The sequence below is a fragment of the Lampetra fluviatilis genome, chromosome 22 (genome assembly GCF_964198595.1).
Source record: "Lampetra fluviatilis chromosome 22, kcLamFluv1.1, whole genome shotgun sequence".
Lineage (NCBI taxonomy): Eukaryota > Metazoa > Chordata > Hyperoartia > Petromyzontiformes > Petromyzontidae > Lampetra > Lampetra fluviatilis.
The window spans coordinates 9,639,321-9,659,634 of NC_136296.1; the positions used below are offsets into that span (position 1 = coordinate 9,639,321).

At 49.9% G+C, this 20,314-nt stretch overlaps 1 protein-coding gene across 1 annotated transcript; it reads left to right on the forward strand.

The window, feature by feature from the left end:
* Positions 1-82: 82 nt before the first annotated feature.
* LOC144938511 (annexin A13-like) lies at positions 83-18,682 on the forward strand. Its single transcript, XM_078866393.1, has 11 exons — positions 83-472; positions 2,951-3,026; positions 6,838-6,932; positions 9,122-9,292; positions 10,141-10,174; positions 11,018-11,097; positions 11,658-11,726; positions 12,980-13,081; positions 15,810-15,885; positions 17,197-17,309; positions 18,112-18,682. Exons 1-11 carry the CDS (start codon positions 458-460, stop codon positions 18,229-18,231), a joined length of 951 nt encoding a protein of 316 aa, XP_078722519.1. The 5' UTR covers positions 83-457; the 3' UTR covers positions 18,232-18,682.
* The last annotated feature ends 1,632 nt before the right edge of the window (positions 18,683-20,314 follow it).

A 20,314-nucleotide genomic window follows, 5' to 3' on the forward strand; every position in this document is an offset into this window, starting at 1 on the left:
CCACACAGCCCCCAGTCTCTCGCACACACAACACAAACACCCCACCGCTCCTACACACAGCCCCTGCCTCTCTCACACACAACACAACACAAACAAGGATCCATACTCTTTGGTTCTTTCGGTAAAGGTGAATTCACGTAGGTGATTTTTTTAAAAGTTATTTTCATTTTGTTTGTATTATTTTATTATTTCTTATTTCTTATTTTCACCTACGTGACGTTAACGAAAGAACCAAAGAATATACAACACAAACACCCCAACGTTTGCACTGCCACGGATCGGCAACGCCCTACTGCTGCTGCCTGTGTCTGGGTTTTATCGACCGCTGATTTAAGCACCGCCACGCCCCTGGGGGGGGGGGGCAAGGAGACTCGAGGTGCACAAGCCGGCAGCCACACAATCTGCCAACAGAGATCTGGTGGGTCTCAGCGCTACACCCTCTCTTGAGCATCAAACCATGGGCAACATGCAGGTGAGTTCGGCAAGCCCTCCATCGTATTTAGTAACACTGCCAACGCCATTCGACATGTGGCCAACATGATGGGGACGTTAAATCCACACGCGCGCGCGCGTAATGTGATAACTGGGGAATATTCGCTAATAACACGGCCATAGAGAGGGAAAATAAATGTAACAGGCGACCGTTTCGACCAAATGGGTCGTATTGATAGCAGTCAGAAAAAAAAATATCACAATACTTGCACATTAAATCAGTAATGCGAACAATCGCAAGCCTTTGTCAATCCACTGCTGGATGAAGCCCTGGCCACCAGTTCGTCTAATGTCGTATCGATCGTAAGGGTCGTTTGGCCATACTTCACCGCGCTGGTCATTGCGGGTTGGTGAAGCATTCACTTAAGCAATGGACTTTAATTGCAGGGTGTTAGGGGTTACAGGTTGCGCGTTATCTAATGTGCAGTGACGGTGTATGATGGTCTGAGTGTATCATTATGGCAGAGGTGCAGTTACTGATGTATACGTATGGAGTTTATAAAGTACATACAAATGTAAAAGGTCAAAGGCGCAGCCCTGCAATGGTTTGATCACGCGACACTGCTGTTGGAAGGGTCTCCACTGGAGCGAGCTCTTGAGTGCCCCTATGGAGGGTATTTGGTCTACTTTTCCACGCTTGGCCAGGCATCTCAGAAAGGTGTATAAAATGTCTTCATTAGATAATGCACCTGTCCTAATCAATAATGCCTGTTGCAATGAAGACATCAGTTTGGAAATTTGTGTGTTACTCCCTCGTATGTTTGGGGTTTCTCCAGGGTTTTCCTCCAGTTTACTCCCACAATAATCTAAACACTCATTCGTGGAATGGGCCAAACATCCACATTGATGACTTTCCTGGAAATAAAAAAAATCAGTCTTTAGCTGTGCGCCTGTGCTTTACTTCATACGGAACTGTCCGGAACACGGTTCAGGGAATAATGTTGACATCCAGTCACATCCATCTCACCTTATTTTTTTCTCATTCTACCCAACATTCCTATTAACCTGTTCATAGGATTATAGGGATTTTTTGGTTTGTTAGAATAATATAGGATCATGGATAGGTGTATCTTGTGGCTCTCTCGTGGTAGTGCCTTACGTTAATCAACCCTACTCCAAGACGCCCTGGCAACGTTCCGGGAAAGAAAAAATATCGAGTGAGAAATCAGGCTCTTATCTGGTTTTTTTGCGGCTCAGTTAGCTTTTCCTGGGTCAAGGAAGGGAAATTATTAAATGTATTCCCTGCAGCAGTCGGCGCGGGAGGCAGAGGAGAGGGAGATGACATCATCCCACTGTACTATCCATTGTAGGGCGTATGAAGGAGCATTGCGTATGGGTTTGCAGCTACACGCGAATGGAAAATGCTGATTGATTCCGATTAATGGTGGTCAGTGTAATGATAACAACGGTGGGATCAGTGACGGATTAAGCGAGTGCGGGGCCTGTAGCATCTGTTATAAAGGGGCCTTAAATAAAAAAAAACACGTAAATATTAAAACACACATTTTTTTACTTTCCAGTAAAGTAATTTTATTTTTTCATTTGCTATACAGCCAGATAATACGACAAATCGCTAATCTTAAACACCCAGTCGTTTATAAAAGTTGAAGGCAGTACAGTACTATAGTAATAGAGCACGTGCAGAATCACTGAACCGAATATTGATAGCTTGAAAGCATTTAGCGCGGGGCCCTTGAAAGTGCGGGGCCCGTAGCATTTGTAGCAACTTTTGCTCCGATGATAATCCGGCAACTCAACGGTGGGGTGGCTATGCCCTTTGTATTTGGGTCATTTAAAAAATGTGGCCTGCCAGGTCGCAATCCAAATGTTGTGAGTTCAAATCTTGATTGGGTAGGGGTAAGTTGACTCAGCCCATCATCTCTCCGGGGTAGATAAATGAGAAGCCAGCCAGGTGGTTGCAGTGGTGGAGAGAGTGGCTCGAAATCGGAATGTTTAGAATTCAAATCTTGACTGGGGGTTGATTTAGCCCGTCATCCCTCCGGGGTAGATACATTAGTACCAATTAGGACTATGTGAGTGAAATTATAAAGAATCGACAGCTTAGCAGTAAATTGTTATTTAGATTGGAGAGCAACCTCACATCTAAATAAATACAAACATTGGACAATAACAGTGCCGTAAACGACAAAATATATAATAGGAGACGTTTCGGGCAATGGCCCTTCTTTATAGAACTTCGCCTGTTATACATTTTTCTTCGACGGCAGTGTCACACACGAAACGCGTTGACTTTTTGTTGTTGTTAAGGAGCAACCCATACGTATTTTGTCCGCGACTGTCCGTCCCAGCCAGCCAGCCAGCAAAACTTGTATTCTTACACCGAGACCTGTCTCTGTTCACCTTGCGCCACTGCAACGCAGCAGCGAGCAGCATCAATGAGACTTTTCATCGGAATTGTAAGAGGGCGGTGGCGGTGACCCTCCGTGTGTGTTCACAGCCGACCGTGGAAGACTTTCCGGACTTCGACGCTGAACAAGATGCCAAGGATCTGTGCAAAGCGTGCAGAGGGATCGGTAATGATGACCAAAGACAAAGATCCCCCGTATAGCCTTAACACACTGTTGGGGCAAGTGCTGTTAGCGAGTACCTATGAAGGCCGGCACGGCACACGCGGGGGTGGGTGGACAGCACCACGCCCGGCCGCCTTTGTCTCCCCAGTGGCGATGTATACACACCGTACCAGGTACTCATTTGAGGCTGAGTCAACCTAGGAGGAGGCCCAGGACCGGTTCAGATAATCGTCACTGGTGTTGGTCGTGAGCGGGAATCGAACTCGGGTCGCCAGTTTCGTAGCGCAGCGCACTGACCACTATACTACCGCTCCACACACTCACATACAGACACACACAGACAACAACAACCGCCATTCGCCACTAAGTGGCGGTGACGTCACCACGACGCTTGTGCCAGGCCATGTGCACCTTGAGGCTACGTGAAGTGTCGAACGCCCGCTGGCAGGAGGTCACGGGGCAGACCCAGGTGCCACGGGTCGACTAACTGAAATGACCGAGATGACTGGCTAATGCACCACCTGTGCCCCCTACTGTGCCAACTTGCTGTGCTTTAGCCACCGACTGCCTCCAATTGCCCAGTAGCGTCCTTCGCGAGCCTCCTCCACAGAGGCCGATCTTGACACCGCTGGTAGCAGTCATGACTGACACACAGACACACACACAGACAAAGATAAAGATCCCCCGTATAGCCTTAACAGACTGTAGGGGCAAGTGCTGTTAGCGAGCACCTATGAAGGCCAGAACGGTACACGAGGGGGTGGGTGGCCAGCACCACGCCCGACCGCCTTTGTCTCCCCAGTGACGATGTTTACACACCTCACCAGGTACTCATTTGAGGCTGAGTCGACCTAGGGGAGGCCGGGACCGGTTCAGATAATCGTCACTGGTGTTGGCCGTGAGCGGGAATCGAACTCGTGTCGCCAGGTTCATAGCGCAGCGCGCTAACCGCTACACTACCGCTCCCCACACACAGACACACACACAGACACACACACAGACATACACACAGACACACACCGTCCTGCCACCGCCGTCTCTACGCATGCGGAATGGGTGGACATGCCCCCCCCCAACATTTTTTGTCTCTCTCCATGTGCTTCTCTGCGTTCCTCTGGCTGTCCGTGTTTCTCTCTGCGTTTGTCTCCCTTGGTGTTTCTTGCTGTCTCTCTCCTTGTCTTTCTCGATCCAGTATTCACGTATTTCCGTGTGTCTCCCTGTGTCTGTCTCTCTAGCTCTCTGTGTCTTTGTGTCACTCGTGTTTTGTGTCCGTTTCTGTCCATGCCTTTCCGTGCCTTTCCTCGTGTCTTCCTGTCTCTCTCCGTGTCTCTGTGTCCATCTGTCGCTTTGCTTGCCTCTCAAAGCCCCTCTCTGGACCCATACTGTGCTTGTTTCCAGGGTGCATCTAAACACGATCTGCACAGCACTCCACTCCGGTGCTGAGATGGCTCTGACTGGCACATTAGAACGAGATTAAGAGGCAAGCCATAATGCTGAAATACAGGTTGATCGATATGAAGCAACAGACTATGGAGCTTTGAGGTTTGTGTGCTATAAACTGTGAACCTGTTCAAATACACGCCTTGAAACAGCCACAGCCACATGCGAAAACAAAGATCCACCTTATAGCCTCCACAGGCTGTTGTGGCAAGTGTTGTCAACGAGCACCTAATGAAGGCGGCGTGGCAAGCTCTACACCCAACCGCCTTTGTCTCCCCAGTGGTGACGTTAACACATCGCACCAGGTACTCATTTAAGGCTGAGTCGATCTAGCGGAGGCCCATGATCGGTACAGATATATTCGTCACTCATTTTGGCCGTGAGCAGGATTCGAGATTAAGTTACCGGGTTAACCACTTACACTCCCACCGAACATAAATAAACACAAATGACACCAACATGCATATGGTACAAAGGCAAACGATACTCCCCCCCCCCTCCGCTTTAGCCTCAACAGACTCTTGAAATGTCGGGGCTACACCGCCACTGCGAGTTTCTAGATCCGCCCATGCTCAGAGGTCATCGGAGCACGCGGTATCTCATTGCGAGAAAGGTGTTGTTTGGCTCCCGTGTGTGTCAGTGTATTTGCAGCACTGCGGACAGCGACTTTCCGCCTCGTACGAAGATCTCGCTCATTGCATCGCGCGGCGCTTTCAAATGCACTTCTGCGGCCGTCTGGAATGCTCTCCTTTGCGATAATGTGAAGCCGCTGGAGCTATGCACTTTAAAATGTAGATTTAAAGTTAATTTCTTTGGAGATTATTTATGTGTTTAGTTTGTTGTACTTTCCCCGCACCTCCGATCAGTGTGGTTGGCTATGTACAGTGCGAAAAAAGTTCAACATGCATACATTACTCGAGTCTGGTTGCGAGATCTTTTGCTGTATAGTCTGCTCTGAAGAAGGGGCATTGCCTGAAACGTCGGCTTATGCACAAAATGCACAACACAGTCGTCAATAACACTACTTTCTCTGTAAAAAAATATATTAATCCAATTGGTCAAACATCCCTAATGCATGACACTCTTCAAAATGACTCTTGAAAATCAGGCTTTCCTAAGTAAAGGCTTTCATTATTTTACTTAGAACTCGTACAGTTAGTCAAGGGGCCAAGATCATGTATCTAACATGTCATTACCCACCTTATGTGGCAAGACTTTACGTAAAAAAAAACCTATCCAAACAAGTGCTGAAACATGTTTACTATCCAAGTAAATAAATTGGTACCACAAACGTTTTGTGACCAACATGGTACAGATTTATGCTTCCAACCCTGAGCTAAAAGCAAACAGTTTATTCTAATAATATTCACGTGAATATGTTTATCCGAGAAAGCCTCACTAAGTGTTAGGAATCTTTTTCTCTCTCCAGAATATTCCATTTCGAGGAGGAGTGTTTTGCACATCGAAGGAAACTGCCGCTAGCCGGAGATGACCCGTCACGCATGTGCGATCTGAACCCCCTCGCAGCACTGCCACGTCCAGCCGATTGACTTTGAGTCTCACGAATCTGTGCCATTCGCCAATGCTTACCTCCAGAAGCGATGGGGGTCCAGGCATGATCACTTCCAAGCGGTCATGCATGTTTTTTGTTCCCGCCAGTTGCAGAGGTTTGTGGTTCAAGCCCCCCCCCCCCACCGGCCGCCCCGGTTAATACTGCGGCTGCATTAACGATTAATACACGCCGTCTGCATCGCAGCGGACGTTACGAATTTCCTGTGACGTCGTTCGAAAGAGACTAGGCCTTGTAATCCCGGCAGTCGTGGTCCAAATTTTCCATGGCTCAAATTTGTCACGGTCCAAATTTACGTGCTCGCGAAACAACACTGTCATTGGGAGAGAAAAAAAACCGAGAGCAACATCCCCGTCCCCCCTCCTACTGACGGATGATTGCCCACCTGTGGGCTGGTACTGCGTCACCTTGTGTCACACAGCTATCATCAGGGGTCCCCCCTCCCCAGGATAAAAAAAAGTAATATTACTGCAGATGGGCACAGGAATGATTGTGAAGTTTACCTGTGGGGAGCGGTGGTGCAGCAGTACCTGGTGTGGTGTGTAAACATCGCCACTGGGGAGACAAAGGCGGTCGGGCGTGGTGTTGGCCACCCACCCCCTCGTGTGCCGTACCGGCCTTCATAGGTGCTCGCTAACAGCACTTGCCCCAACCATCTGTTACAGGCTATATGGGGGATCTTTGTCTTTTGTATACCTTTAAAGTGCTTAGAGTTGCAGGTGCCATATGAATACAATTCCTTATCCGTGTGAACCGTGTGCTCGTTACGACTGTGAAACCTCAAGAGTAACTCTCCCTCGGCAGGCACGGACGAAGACGAAATCATCGCCATCATCGCCAACCGCTCGGCCCGGCAGCGGGAGGAGGTCGAACGAGCGTACAAGTCGATGTATGGAAACGTAAGTGGGATTTCCAGGAGCAAGCCGCACCAGAGCTGAGGTTTCCCCACTCCTCCAGTCCTCCTCGGTGGCAAGATGTTAAGTACCTCGCCTGGTATGCAGGAGGTCATGGGTTCGATCCCCTGATGCCTGCTGTATATTAGGAGTTTGCATGTTTCTCTCCCCGTGGTTGTGTGGATTTTTTTCCTCTCCACATTTAGAATCATGCATTTAGAGTATTTGGCTGCAATAAATGTCCACATGATAAGCCACATCGTTGGCCAGGTCGCTTCTGAAAAAGAGATTCATAGCTCAGTGGACCTCGCCTACTGAAATCTAAATCGTTTAGTTTGTGGGTTATCTCATGGCAGGCTATAACACATGGAGCTGCCTTTCCCGACACACACCATGAGGCTTCGACAGCGGCTGTATGCCGATAGTCGTCAGGCTCAACCACAGTCCAGTAATATTTCTTGTTTCGTGAATGGAAATTCACCGCCGTCATTTTACCACTTGGGCAACGGGAGGGGTGTGCAGTGGGAGTGCCGGATGACCTTTGACCCGGAGAGAAAGGAGCAGCAGCGTACGAGTTTACCAGGCACTGGCGCATTACGCAGCAGCAGCAGCACAATCTCCCAAGCCGAGGCTCGTTGTGTATACACGGATTAAACGGGCGATAACAGATCGTTGTGGCCGGCCCAGATGTCCTTTGCTTAGGTAAATGAAACGAGGCAAAGTCTCTGTTTTGAGCGTTGGTGACCCTGAAGCCGTAGGGATGAATTTTCATTCTGTGTTCTGTACATAGACAGTGGGCTTTTCCTGGTAAAATAAAAAGCTAGGTTTTGATATATTTGTATTTTTTTTGTGACTTTCTTACCTTTCCTGTACTTTGCACTCCTATCGTGTTGTTGTATTGTCTGTTGTCGTAACGTTCTGACCCGCCCCTATTGGACATCTGTGAAAAAGGGCTTCATAGCTCATCGGATTTCTCCAGGATAAATATTCTGATTGCGACGTGTTTGCACTGAATTCGGCGGCGATCTTCGCCTGTCCATACGTCCTCGTCGAACATCGGCTAGTATCGTCATTATTTTCCTTCCCTCAATCATCTCTTTCAGCTCATTCCCTCTGACTGCCGCACATCCGCTCACCTCCTTCAACTCATTCCCTCTCACTACGCGGCCGAATCGGGGATCATCATGGCCAGGGCGAGTAGACCTGCTGTGTATATATTTGTACTTTTTTTTATTTGGCAAAATTCCGGGCCTTCACGCCGGCACACATGGGCTTCTTTTGTCGAGCAATGTCGCGGGATCTCGCACGCGACGATGCAGAGTAGACGGTACCCGCCGTGCGTTCGTGGTCAATATACCCGGGCAGCGTTCACCGCAGCCGGTAGCGAGCGGCTCGCGGTCGGAAGGTTTGCGATTTAAACTCGTGTTCGAAGTTGACCGAGCCGATCATCCCTCTGGGGTAAGTAAAACGAGTGCCACATTGCGGGGGAAATCAACAGCGGTTGTCCTACGGATAGACTCATCCCCTCCATAGGAACGTGAAAGTTCTTATAAAAAATGCCTCGGGGCCGTGAACGGGCCATGAGCGCCGCTATGAGTGCTTGATGCCTCGACCGTTAAAACTTTCAAACTATTTTTTTTATTTTACCACGTAAGGCCCACTGAGCTACTGTATAGCTCTTTTTTCAGAAGCGACCTGGCCACAAATGATAGCTTAGCCAAGTGGCTCATCACGTGAAAATTTATAGCAGCAGAATACTATAAACGCGTAATGTTGATTCTCAATGTGTGGTGGGAAAACCCAGAGGATCCGGAGAAAAATCCACGCGACCACGGGGAGAGAGACACGCAAACTCCAAATATACAGCAGGCGTCAGGGTCCGGATGGAACCCACGACCTCCTGCATACCAGGCGAGGGAGTTGACATCTGGCCACCGCGATGCCGCATTAACCAGGACAGCCGCGGGGAGGGAAGGGGAGAAGGGGTGGGGAGAGCGGAGGGCAAACCTCAGCAACACGCGGCAACACGCGGCAAACACGTCGCTTCCCAGCCACGTCGCGGCGTGACGTATGCATGCTGAACTTTGTATGTACGAATGCATGAAACTTCTTTCGCATCCATAAGTAGCCAACAGTGCTAAATCGGATGTGCGGGGGAAGTGACTCGGTGTGCGTGTATGCGCGTGTGCCCGCAGGACCTGGTGGACGTGCTAAAGGGCGAGCTGCGCGGCGAGCTGGAGACCGTGGTGGTGGCGCTGATGGACCGGCCGTGCGTGTACGACGCCAAGCTCCTGCGCGGTGCCATGCGGGGCATCGGCACGGACGAGTCGCTGCTCGTCGAGATCCTGTGCACGCGGCAGAACGCGGTGAGACCAACTTCCATGGCTGAAATGACCTGGAGGAGGCCTTCATTCAGTGGTGGATTGATGAGAGTGCTGTGACCTAGTCCCTGCTAATTAACCCTTTCCCAAACTGGTGACGTGCATGTACGTCACCGCTGAAGCTCGTAACGCGCGTTACGAGATTCAGCGGTGAACGGGATCCATCCTCTAACTTGCAGACGTCTCGGAACGGGAAGGGGTCAAGGAAGGTCCAAACATCAGTGATCAGTTGCGCAACCAAATCTAACCTCAACCAAATTGCGCAACTTACACACCTGCGACTGCTTTGTCCATTTCCGAGCAAGCAGTTGAGCAACAAGGAATAATTAAAGAACGTGTTCAGGATTGCAGCAACCAATCATAGCGATGAATTACATAATTATAAATCACTGAGCAGATCGACGCTTGACAGTAGAGTCTGTCTCAGATGTGAGCAACCGGTTGCGCAACTGCTTGCAACCGATTGCAGAGACATCCAGGTATGAGCGATTCAGTTGCACGCAATGACGTTGCGCATAAAAATGAAGCTACAGAAACATTAAGCAGATATAGGGTGACTCTTGTACCAATATGTTAACAGACAAGGGCGTATGTCAAATTCAATTACAAGTGCGGTTATTGTAAAGAACCAATAATTTTAAGATATAAAAAATCGGCACAAAAAATGTATAATAATTTGAACATGTTTTTTGCGTTGTTATTTTAACTGTGTTTACTGTGTTAAGAATTATAGTACCGTAATTCAAGTTTGTATCACTTTCCCGACCTGCACCTATTCAAATTAAACCGCCTGATTGCGATGCCCTAACCCGTGCTCATTCTGTGTTCTGCAGAATATCAACGCAATACGGATGTCTTACAATGAGAGTAAGTAAGAATTTAAATTTTCATTTATTGGGTGCTTAAATTCCCCAGTGTCCCATCTCAGTCACTCCAATCTTAAGCCTAGGTGGCAGCTGTCCCTGTGCGGCACAAGGTGACGCTGCACCGGCCTACGAGTGGGCATTCATCCACCACAGTTCATTTGTGACAAGCACGTTGTGTGTAATGAGTGCGACCTTGCAATGTATGAGTTCAGCAACTAGAAGCCAACGCAGCTCAGCGAGCACTGGACGGACCACGGTCGGATCTTCCAGTACCCGTCACGACACGTGCCAACTTTTTTTGTACGCGCCGCAGCTTGGTAATGTTTTTTGCCAGACGTCCCGTAGAGTAGAGAGTTGCATATTCGAGCCTTATCGATGCTATACTATGCGCCGCCGTGTTGGCCACGTCATGACTAATTCGTGGTCGGATGTGTCGTAGAGCCCTGATATGAAATCGCAGGACCTGGCTATATTTCGCACGCGGTGACCTGATTTGTTCGAGCACTGACACCCGCCCGCCAGTAGGGGGTTCCTAAGTGCCATGAAGTTGGGCTGGTGAAGATGGCGGTTCTGCAGAAGTCGCAAACGGGTTTTGATTCCTTACCCGTACCCGGCCGCACCAGGGTCGCAAACGGGTACTCGTACCCGTACCTGGCCGGGTACGGGTAGCCGGGTATCGGGTAGGGTACGGGTATCGGGTACCCGGTTGCGACCTCTGGGGTTCTGGGACTGTGGTTTGGATAAGGGGGGGTGGCCGGATGAGGGGGGGGGGGTGGCTACGAGAGAGAGACGCCGCGTGTTGGTGTGGAGGTCACTTGTGGACAACGTCGCTGACCCATTGCAGTTTTTGACCGAGACCTAGAGTCGGACTTGTCGAGCGAGACGAGCGGAGACCTCAAGAATCTGCTGGTGGCGCTTGTGCAGGTAGAGTTGCAGTCCCACTCCTCCTGCTATCTGTGCCTCTGAATCATACGGCGCAAAATCATGTTTTCCACGTGGCAGATCTTCCTATTATCCGCCGCATTTGCAGGGTATTGGCAACATTCGTATTTTGTCTGAGCCTTTGCAACCATAATGCAATAACAATGCAGGCGCTGGATGGATTGTTGTCATCGCAGAATCGTTAGAGGTACCGGCAGCTTGAGGAGGCCTTCATCCGGCAGTGGACTGACTATAGCTGACGATGATGATCATGATAATGATGAGTGATTGTGATGATGATTGTTGATGGTGGTGGTGATGATGGGAATAATAAATGATAATTTATACATTATGATAATGTTGACGATAAGTAATGAAATTGATTGATTGATGATGTATGTATGTATGTTGAAATTATTTTGCACCGTACGTAACCCATTGTGGCAATCGGAGGTGCGATGATAGTAATGATGATACCGATGAATGAATGGCGATGACGATAATTGACGGAAGATAATTACTTACGATGATGAAGATGACGAAACTCCTCGTGTCCGCCGCAGGGAGATCGAGACTCGGGGTTCGACATCGATGAAGATCAGGCAGAGGAGGATGCGCGGGAACTGCATGAAGTACGCCTGACAGCCCCACGTTCTACGGAGGGTGGCGACGTGGCCTCGCGTTCCGGGATCACGGGTCAAAATCCGGTTAAACCTTTCCCGTTGCGATGACGTATGTGTATGTCATCAGTTTTTCTTCCGATTCCGAATACGTGCGTTCCGATGACATGCGTACGTCATCAGAATGGAATCGGCAGAAAAAATAAAATAACTTTATTGGGACGTCACCAGGCGTGTGGCACAGTTTGGCGTGCAGCTATCATAGAGTGCGGTCGTGTGGCTACAGTTCACCGATGACGTACGTGTATGTCATCACCTTTTCTTCTGATTCTGTTCTGATGACGTACGTTCCGTTGACATGCGTACGTCATCAGAATAAAATCGACAGAAAAAAATAATAATAAAAGAACTTCATCGGTACATCTTCAGGTCATGCGGGAGGGCGTGTGGCACAGTTTGGCGCCCAGGTATGGTAGAGTGCCATGGTCGTCTCACTACAGTTCTCTGTGGTGAGCACAGCGTCTTTAAAAACAGCGGCGCCACGCCTCTCTGAATTAAAATTCACGTCGAGCCGCTAGCGCGTTCCTGAGATTCGGCGGTAAAAGGGACCCCCACCCTGCAACTTGCAGATGTCTCGCAACGGGAAAGGGTGAACACCGCCATGGGTGGATCAAACCACAACAACGACCCGCGGCGTCCCCTTCACAGTGGACGTCACAGATCCCGTGACGTCATTCGCAAGAGGGGCGGGGGGGGCGTTAGGGCCGTTGCGTTGCCGTCGACCGCAGTAGAGATGATGGGCCGAGTCAACCCCCTTAACCAGGATGTGAACTCGCAGCCTTTGCGATGGCGAGTCGCTCGCTCTAGCGCTGAGCCAACCGGTTGGAGCGTGAAGTAAAGAAGATGAGTTGCACTTGGAAATGTTAAACGTACTGCAGCCACTCGCCTCCTTATCACTCTGCTATCGCTACTACTACTGTGTGTGTGTGTGCGCGCATGGGGAGCGGTGGTGCTGCAGTTAGCAGGCCCGAGTCCGATTCCCGCTGACGGCCAACATCAGCGACGATTATCTGAACTGGTTCCTGGGCTTCCCCTAGGTCGACTCAGCCGCAAATAAGTACCTGGTGCGGTGTGTAAACATCGCTACCGGTACTGGCCACCCCTTGTGCGCCGTGCCGGCCTTCTTCGGCGCTACTCGCGTGTAGCACTTACCCCACCAGTCTGTTAAGGCTCTACGGGGACCTTTTGCCTTTGTGTGATCACAGGCCGGCGAGGGCAAGTGGGGCACGGATGAGTTCGTGTTCAACGCGGTGCTCGCCAAGCGCAACTACATGCAGCTGCGAGCCACGTTCTGCGCGTACGAAATCGTGAGTCTCAATTCCTACGGACAAGCTCCACTCCAGTCGCCTCCTCGTGTCTCTGCCATCGATGCGATACCACGATCGCCGAGTCGCTCGCTCACCGGCGGTCAGTCTCTTCCTTGTCACGCTACTATTGCTACCACGTCACTCGCCAACTCCACCAGCCACGTTGAGGACTCGGTCAAACAGACTGGCCGTTTCGTCTCAATCACACCGTGTTCAACCGCCACCACGCTGCAGGTCACCACTAGACACTCACCCACCCACTCACCTGCTCACCACACTGCAGATCACAACTACACACCCACTCACCACACTGCTTCTCTTTCTTTGCTAGCACCGCTCCACTTGGGAACCCCTCCCATCGTCTCTTTTCCCAAGTTATTATAATAACCCTGCTGAATTCAGGAAAATCATATTAAACTCTTACCCATTACTACCGTTAACTATAACACAATACATTAGCCACTAACACATTACAACGTTAATAGTCTTCTTGGTTCTTTCGGTAAAGTCACGTAGAAGGGAAGTAATAAAATAATAAAAATAAACATAATAAAATAATTCTCACGACGTTTCGGCCACAACACAAGCAGCCATCCTCAGGTGAAAACAGGTCTCTCGAGGCGACAGCATCTGAATGAAACAGCACATGTGCTTGGAGCATATATATATGAGCTGGGTTGGAAGGGGGGGGAAAGGGCGCCTTGACAAAATAATTTGCATATCAAGAGGAATTTATCATATTTATGGGAAATGCAGGTATGTGATTAGTACTACTTATGCCCGTGCATTATGCAGGATTAGCAGCATCAAAGGGAGGGGATATGGAAAATGCTATTTGTTACTGGCAACTTGGCGTTTTGTGCTTTTTGTGGGGGGGGGGGGGTGCTTAGCAACCCCGATCTAAAAAATAAATCACCCCACAAGAGCATCCCCCTCTCTCTCATCACATCTCCGACGCTCAGCGAGGTCGAGCCTGTGCCGTGCCGCACGCGTTGGGAGACGGGCCGGCCATTACCAGGCGCCGGTTGTGGCCTTGCTTTGCGGCCAGGAGATGGCAGCACAGAAGTGGATTATCGAATGGCCAAAGGCAGTCAGAGAATTATAATTTTTTTACCAGGTGGAGGGCCGTCAATACATGACGTCACGCGATTTTGGACGAATTTTGACCCCCTCCCCCCCCCTTCGTCACACGGCGTCACAAAAAGTCAGACCCCCCCTCATGTATGACGTCACAAAGCTCTGACCCCCCCACCCCCCCAAATAATTAAACATGCTTAAAATCGCTTTAAACTATTGTCATTGTAGGGCGTATTTAATGTGGCGCTGCACTCTGATGTTGTAGTAGGTAACATTTATTAAAAAGTCTATTTAATTAAGTAGAACGTGTTGTCTATATTTGTTTAAAGTTGCGCATTTTGATGTGGCGTCACATTTCTCAACCTCCCCCCCCCCCCCTCGTCACACATCGTCACAAATGTCTGATCCCCCCCCCCCAGGTGCGTGACGTCATTTATGGACGGCCCCTAAGGTCAACTGAGCGATGTAGCTCTTTGTCAGAAGTGACCTGGCCACAAATGAAAGCTCAACGAAGTGGCTTATCATCACGTGGACATTGATAGAGGCCAAATACTCCAAACGCACGTTTCTAAGCATGCCGAGAAGTCAGGGGTGGGGAACCTTTTTTCTGCCAAGGGCCATTTGGACATTTTTAACATCATTCGCGGGCCATAAAAATTATCAACTTAAAAATTAGCCTGTTATATTTGGTCAAACATTTAGTTAACTCACCCCAAATGCGATGGCTGGAACTGCTTCTCTTTGGCGAGGCGTGTGATGTTAGCTGGTATTGATGATGTTGCTACTCGCAACTGCTTTTCCAGGTTTGCTCCTAGATTTATTGAATTTCGAGTCCTGCCTGCGGTTGCCTTGGCAGGGCCAGACCAAATGATGTCGCGGGCCTCATACGGCCCGTGGCCATATGAGGCCATGGGCCGGGCCGTATGAGGAAGGAGCGGCCGGATAAAGGTCGTGGATGTACTCTCCAACCCGCCGGTGGGCTGGAGTAGTAACTAATTGGCTCGTTTTGTTTAAGTGACAAACCTTACCGGTTGGCTGTGTCGGGTGGTGGCGGGTTACGACACATTTATACTCATGCGATCTAAACCAAAATCTTTTATTATGAATAATATTGGTCGCGAAAGCACTACGTGTCAAATTCATTCAGAGATGTAACAATTCACAACGCCCGCAGAACAGCTGCTACTGTTTTAAATTGTTACCTACGATGGGCAAAACTTCCTCCGGGAAATAACTGGTACAGAGGGGGGTGGGGGGGAGGTTGTACCCTCGCAAAAGTAAACAGCTGCTTTCCAAAGAACGGTCTGGCATAAGCCACGGTGAGTTATATAGTTATTTTTCAGAAGCGACCTGGCCACAAATGATAGCTCAAACGAAGTGGCTTATCATCACGTGGAAATGTATTGCAGGCAAATACTTTAAATGCGCGTTTATAAATGTGGAGGGAAAAACCGAAGGACCCCGAGAAAATGACACACGACCACGGGTAGAGACACGCAAACCTCCAAATATATAGGCGTCAGTCGGGATCTAACCCACGACCTCCGGTATATCAGGCGAGGTAGTTAACATCTCGTGTGTGTGTCGCAAGGCTGTCTCTATATGAACGGCCGTTTCTTCTTTGCTGTCCTCTTCCTCCATGTGCGAGCAGCTCCATGGCAGCGACATAGAGGAGGTGATCAAGAGCGAGGTCTCAGGAATCCTGCAGGAGGCTTATCTGACAATTAGTACGTACGCACGTGTCTGTGTATGCATGCGCGGTATGCACTTCACACAGCCACCACATTCGTGACTTGCACAGTAGGTCATTAGTGAGCGAATTAGCTAATTTTTTCCCTAGAATGGTCTAGAAATCTGAAAATTAGCACAAGTATATTTTTATTATCTTGATTTTAATCAAGTTTGCGGAGTGGTTGAGTTGTTAGGCCCTGCAGTGTGGTGATTGGTTGAGTCGTTGGGCACTGGTGTGTGGTGAGTGGTTGAGTCGTTGGGTCCTGCAGTGTGGTGATTGGTTGAGTCGTTGGGTCCTGCAGTGTGGTGAGTGGTTGAGTCGTTGGGTCATGGAGTGTGGTGAGTGGTTGAGTTGTTGGGTCCTGCAGTGTGGTGATTGGTTGAGTCGTTGGGTCCTGCAGTGTGGTGAGTGGTTGAGTCGTTGGGTCATGGAGTGTGGTGAGTGGTTGAGTTGTTGGGTCCTGCAGTGTGGTGATTGGTTGAGTCGTTGGGTCCTGCAGTGTGGTGAGTGGTTGAGTCGTTGGGTCATGGAGTGTGGTGAGTGGTTGAGTTGTTGGGTCCTGCAGTGTGGTGATTGGTTGAGTCGTTGGGTCCTGCAGTGTGGTGAGTGGTTGAGTCGTTGGGTCATGGAGTGTGGTGAGTGGTTGAGTTGTTGGGTCCTGCAGTGTGGTGATTGGTTGAGTCGTTGGGTCCTGCAGTGTGGTGAGTGGTTGAGTCGTTGGGTCATGGAGTGTGGTGAGTGGTTGAGTTGTTGGGTCCTGCAGTGTGGTGAGTGGTTGAGTCGTTGGGTCCTGCAGTGTGGTGAGTGGTTGAGTTGTTGGGTCCTGCAGTGTGGTGATTGGTTGAGTCGTTGGGTCCTGCAGTGTGGTGAGTGGTTGAGTCGTTGGGTCCTGCAGTGTGGTGAGTGGTTGAGTCGTTGGGTCATGGAGTGTGGTGAGTGGTTGAGTGGCTGTGACCTGCAGTGTGGTGATTGGTTGAGTTGTTGGGCCCTGCAGTGTGGTAATTGGTTGAGTTGTAGTGTGGTGAGTGGTTGAGTGGCTGTGACCTGCAGTGTGGTGATTGGTTGAGTTGTTGGGCCCTGCAGTGTGGTAATTGGTTGAGTTGCAGTGTGGTGATTGGTTGAGTTGCTGTGACCTGCAGTGTGGTGAGTGGTTGAGTGGTTGAGTGGCTGCGACCTGCAGTGTGGTGGTGGAACACAGCAGCACGCTCTCTTGAGAGCTATGGGCACCGCGAGACGCGAGCGTGGGGTTGGCGACCGTAGCGTAAACGGGCGCCCTGGTTCCCGTGTCTCACTGTGGTCCCGGCAGTTCGCTGCGCTAAGGACGCTCAGGCCTACTTTGCAGAAAAGATCTACCGGTCTATGAAGGGCGTCGGCACCGACGACGACACCCTCATCCGCATCATCGTCAGCCGGGCTGAGGTAGGGTGGCCTCGTGGGGGAAGGGGGGAGAAGGTGGGGGGGGAGAGGCACGATTCTGGTCTGGAACAGGTCCGGATATTGTGCCACCTCTTGAGTTTCAAAAGAAACCAATTACGTACCTAAAGTCGGGTCCACACCTTTGGAATCAGCTGCTGAACTAAATCGTGAAATTGCCTGCAACTGCCTTGCGCAAGGGAATTAGACAACGCATTGTTCTGGATCGTAACGACCAATGACAGTTCGCAAATGCGTCACATGGTGATGACATACATTGCTACAAATCGTCTAGGTCAGGGGTGGGGAACGTCCGGCCCGCGGGCCTTATATATATTGGTGTGGCCCTGCCAAGGCAACCACAGGCGGGACTCGAAATTCAATAAATCTAGGAGCAAACCTCGAAAAGCAGTTGCCAGTAGCAACATCATCAATACCAGCTAACGTCACACGCCTCGCCAAAGAGAAGCAGTTTCAGCCATCAAATTAGGGGTGTGTAAATTAAATGTTTGACCAAATATAACAGGCAAATTTTTAAGTTGATAATTTAGTATGGCCCGCGAATGATGTTATAAATATCCAAATGGCCCTTGTTAGAAAGGTTCCCCACCCCTGGTCTAGGTGATCGACGCTTGAAAGTTTGCAACCGGTTGTGCAACTGCTTGCAACCGGTCACCTGGACGCTGCACAAACTGATGGCTTGGGTGTGAACCCGGTGTAGCAGCGAATTTCCACCAGCGCAAGATTCTGGATGGGGGGGGGGGGGGGGCTGACGGTACCTGCATGCTGCCGTGTCGTGTGCTCTCAGGTGGACCTGGGGACCATCCGGGAGAAGTTCAACGACGAGTACGAGACTCCGCTCGGAGAGTGGGTCGATGGCGAGTGCGGCGGGGACTACAAGAAGATTCTCCTGGCTCTCCTCCACTAGGTCCGCCGTGGTGGTATGCAGGTCGTGGGTTCGATCCCAACGCCTGCATAGTTGGAGTTTGCATGTTTCCCTCCCTCTGTCGCGTGGATTTTTCTCCGGCTTTTAACTATTTGACAGCTGTAAAGCTGCAGCCAGAAGCGATCCGTGTCAGCAACCTCCTTGTGATCTACGGGTGAAAGGTGCTTTGGAAGTATAACTTATGATGATTGTTTAAGGCTATTTGTTCTGCCCCAACGGGTTGCTGCCCCCCGGCGACGTGGGGGGGGGGGAGGATAGCCCCCTTTTCCCCCCAACCCCCCCCCCCCCCACTTTGGCACTGCCCATGCCAGGAGCCAAGGATGTTCGATGTTTATCGCGAGGTGTTCACAATGCATGCTGGCATCCTGTGTTGGTGTTCGTGACGTGGTCCGGTGTGTAATCAACTGTTAATTCAGAAAGGCATGTGACTTCAAATGTGAAAACTGGGTCGAGTAAAAATAGCGTATAACGTCGATGGTTTGAATGGAGGTGTGCTCTTTTGTTTGTATTGTTACTTGAAATATCCTTTGGATCACACCGAGAGACAGAAAGGGGAGCGCGTGGATTGCAGAACGCACGCCAGGTTCAATGGCATCGTCCAGAATGTACAGGAGACACCGAGAAGGCTTGGGTGGGACACCTCATGGCTGGAAGGGACGGTGACCGACCTGGGCGGGAATACTAACGGAATGTCGGCCAACAGAATTGAACGCATCCGAGAGGCCATCCACCGTGGAGATGGAGCGATGAAAAACACGTTCGCTGGTGCCGGGTGGATCATCAACATCACAGGATTGCAGGAGGTGGTGGCGGCAGCAGTGGATTTGACCATGGCTGCTGAGGATTATGAAACACCTAAAGTGACAATCTAGATTTTAAGTTGTCGTGACTGCAGAGATCTATACTCTTTGGTTCTTTCGGTAAAGTCACGTAGGTAGAAAATAAAATAAATTAAATCACGACGTTTCGGGCGCAACACAAGCGTCCGTCATCAGGTGGTACAACCACAGCAAGAAACAATTGCTGAAGTGGGCAAAAGGGCTGCTTGCTCTTGTGACAAAGGGCTAATTGCTGCTGTTACAGCAGCCCTTTTGCCCACTTCAGCAATTGTTTCTTGCTGTGATTGTCCCACCTGATGACGGACGCTTGTGTTGCGCCCGAAACGTCGTGATTTATTTTATTTTATACCTACGTGACTTTACCGAAAGAACCAAAGCGTACCTAAAGTGACTATTGCCCCTTTTCCACGGCTTTAAACGGCAAACCAGTGTGACCCGAGCAGTTTCGTGCCCCATAGGATTCCAAAATATAGCACAGAAACCCTCATTGCAGAGATTCACAATCTCCATTGCAGGGTGGAGTGGCGGCGCAGTGGTTAGCGCGCCGAAGCCTGCGACCAGAATTTAAATGTATTGCCACGGCTATAAAATCGGCGGCGAGTGATATCGGAGCTGGTCCTGCCTGGATGTATGTTACAATTATTTCGCACCGTACGTTGCCAACCATGCTCATGGGACTACACCTGCAACACTTTCTCAGCACACTCTATTACAAACGTCAAAGTTGCTTACCCTATCCCGCCATGGTAAAGCAAGAGGTACTGGGAATGCATATTGTGGTCAAGGACATGATATATATTATATGGGCTTAACATATACAGAATGTAATACATACAGTACATACACATAAATGTTTAACAGCTCCATAACATTACCATACATCGAATAGAAGGTAAACCAAAGCTTACAAAAGCGTCTCTCCGATCGCCTAAGCACAGGACGGGGGAGACGGGAGGGGTTATGTGCAGAATGCTACCACAAAGCACAGGACACAGCAGCAGACTATAACCAAAGGGTTGCCAGTTGTTCGGCTTTGACCTGGACACGGCACGGGAATTGGCATTGTGTTCGTGTGGCAGCACGAATAGACTGGTACTGAGATCTGGTATCGGGTATGGCTGCGTTGTTGACCGTCAATGCAGGAGACTTTGCACAGGTTTGAGAATAGACCCCGGATACCTGGTGCCTCGTGCCCGCTTAGAAATGCGTGCGGGTTTCTGCGCAGC

Coding starts and splice junctions, on each gene's coding strand:
- LOC144938511 (XM_078866393.1), top strand. Junction 9,293..10,140: donor TGTGCACGCGGCAGAACGCG/GTGAGACCAACT, acceptor TGTGTTCTGCAG/AATATCAACGCAATACGGAT. Junction 11,098..11,657: donor TGCTGGTGGCGCTTGTGCAG/GTAGAGTTGCAG, acceptor TGTCCGCCGCAG/GGAGATCGAGACTCGGGGTT.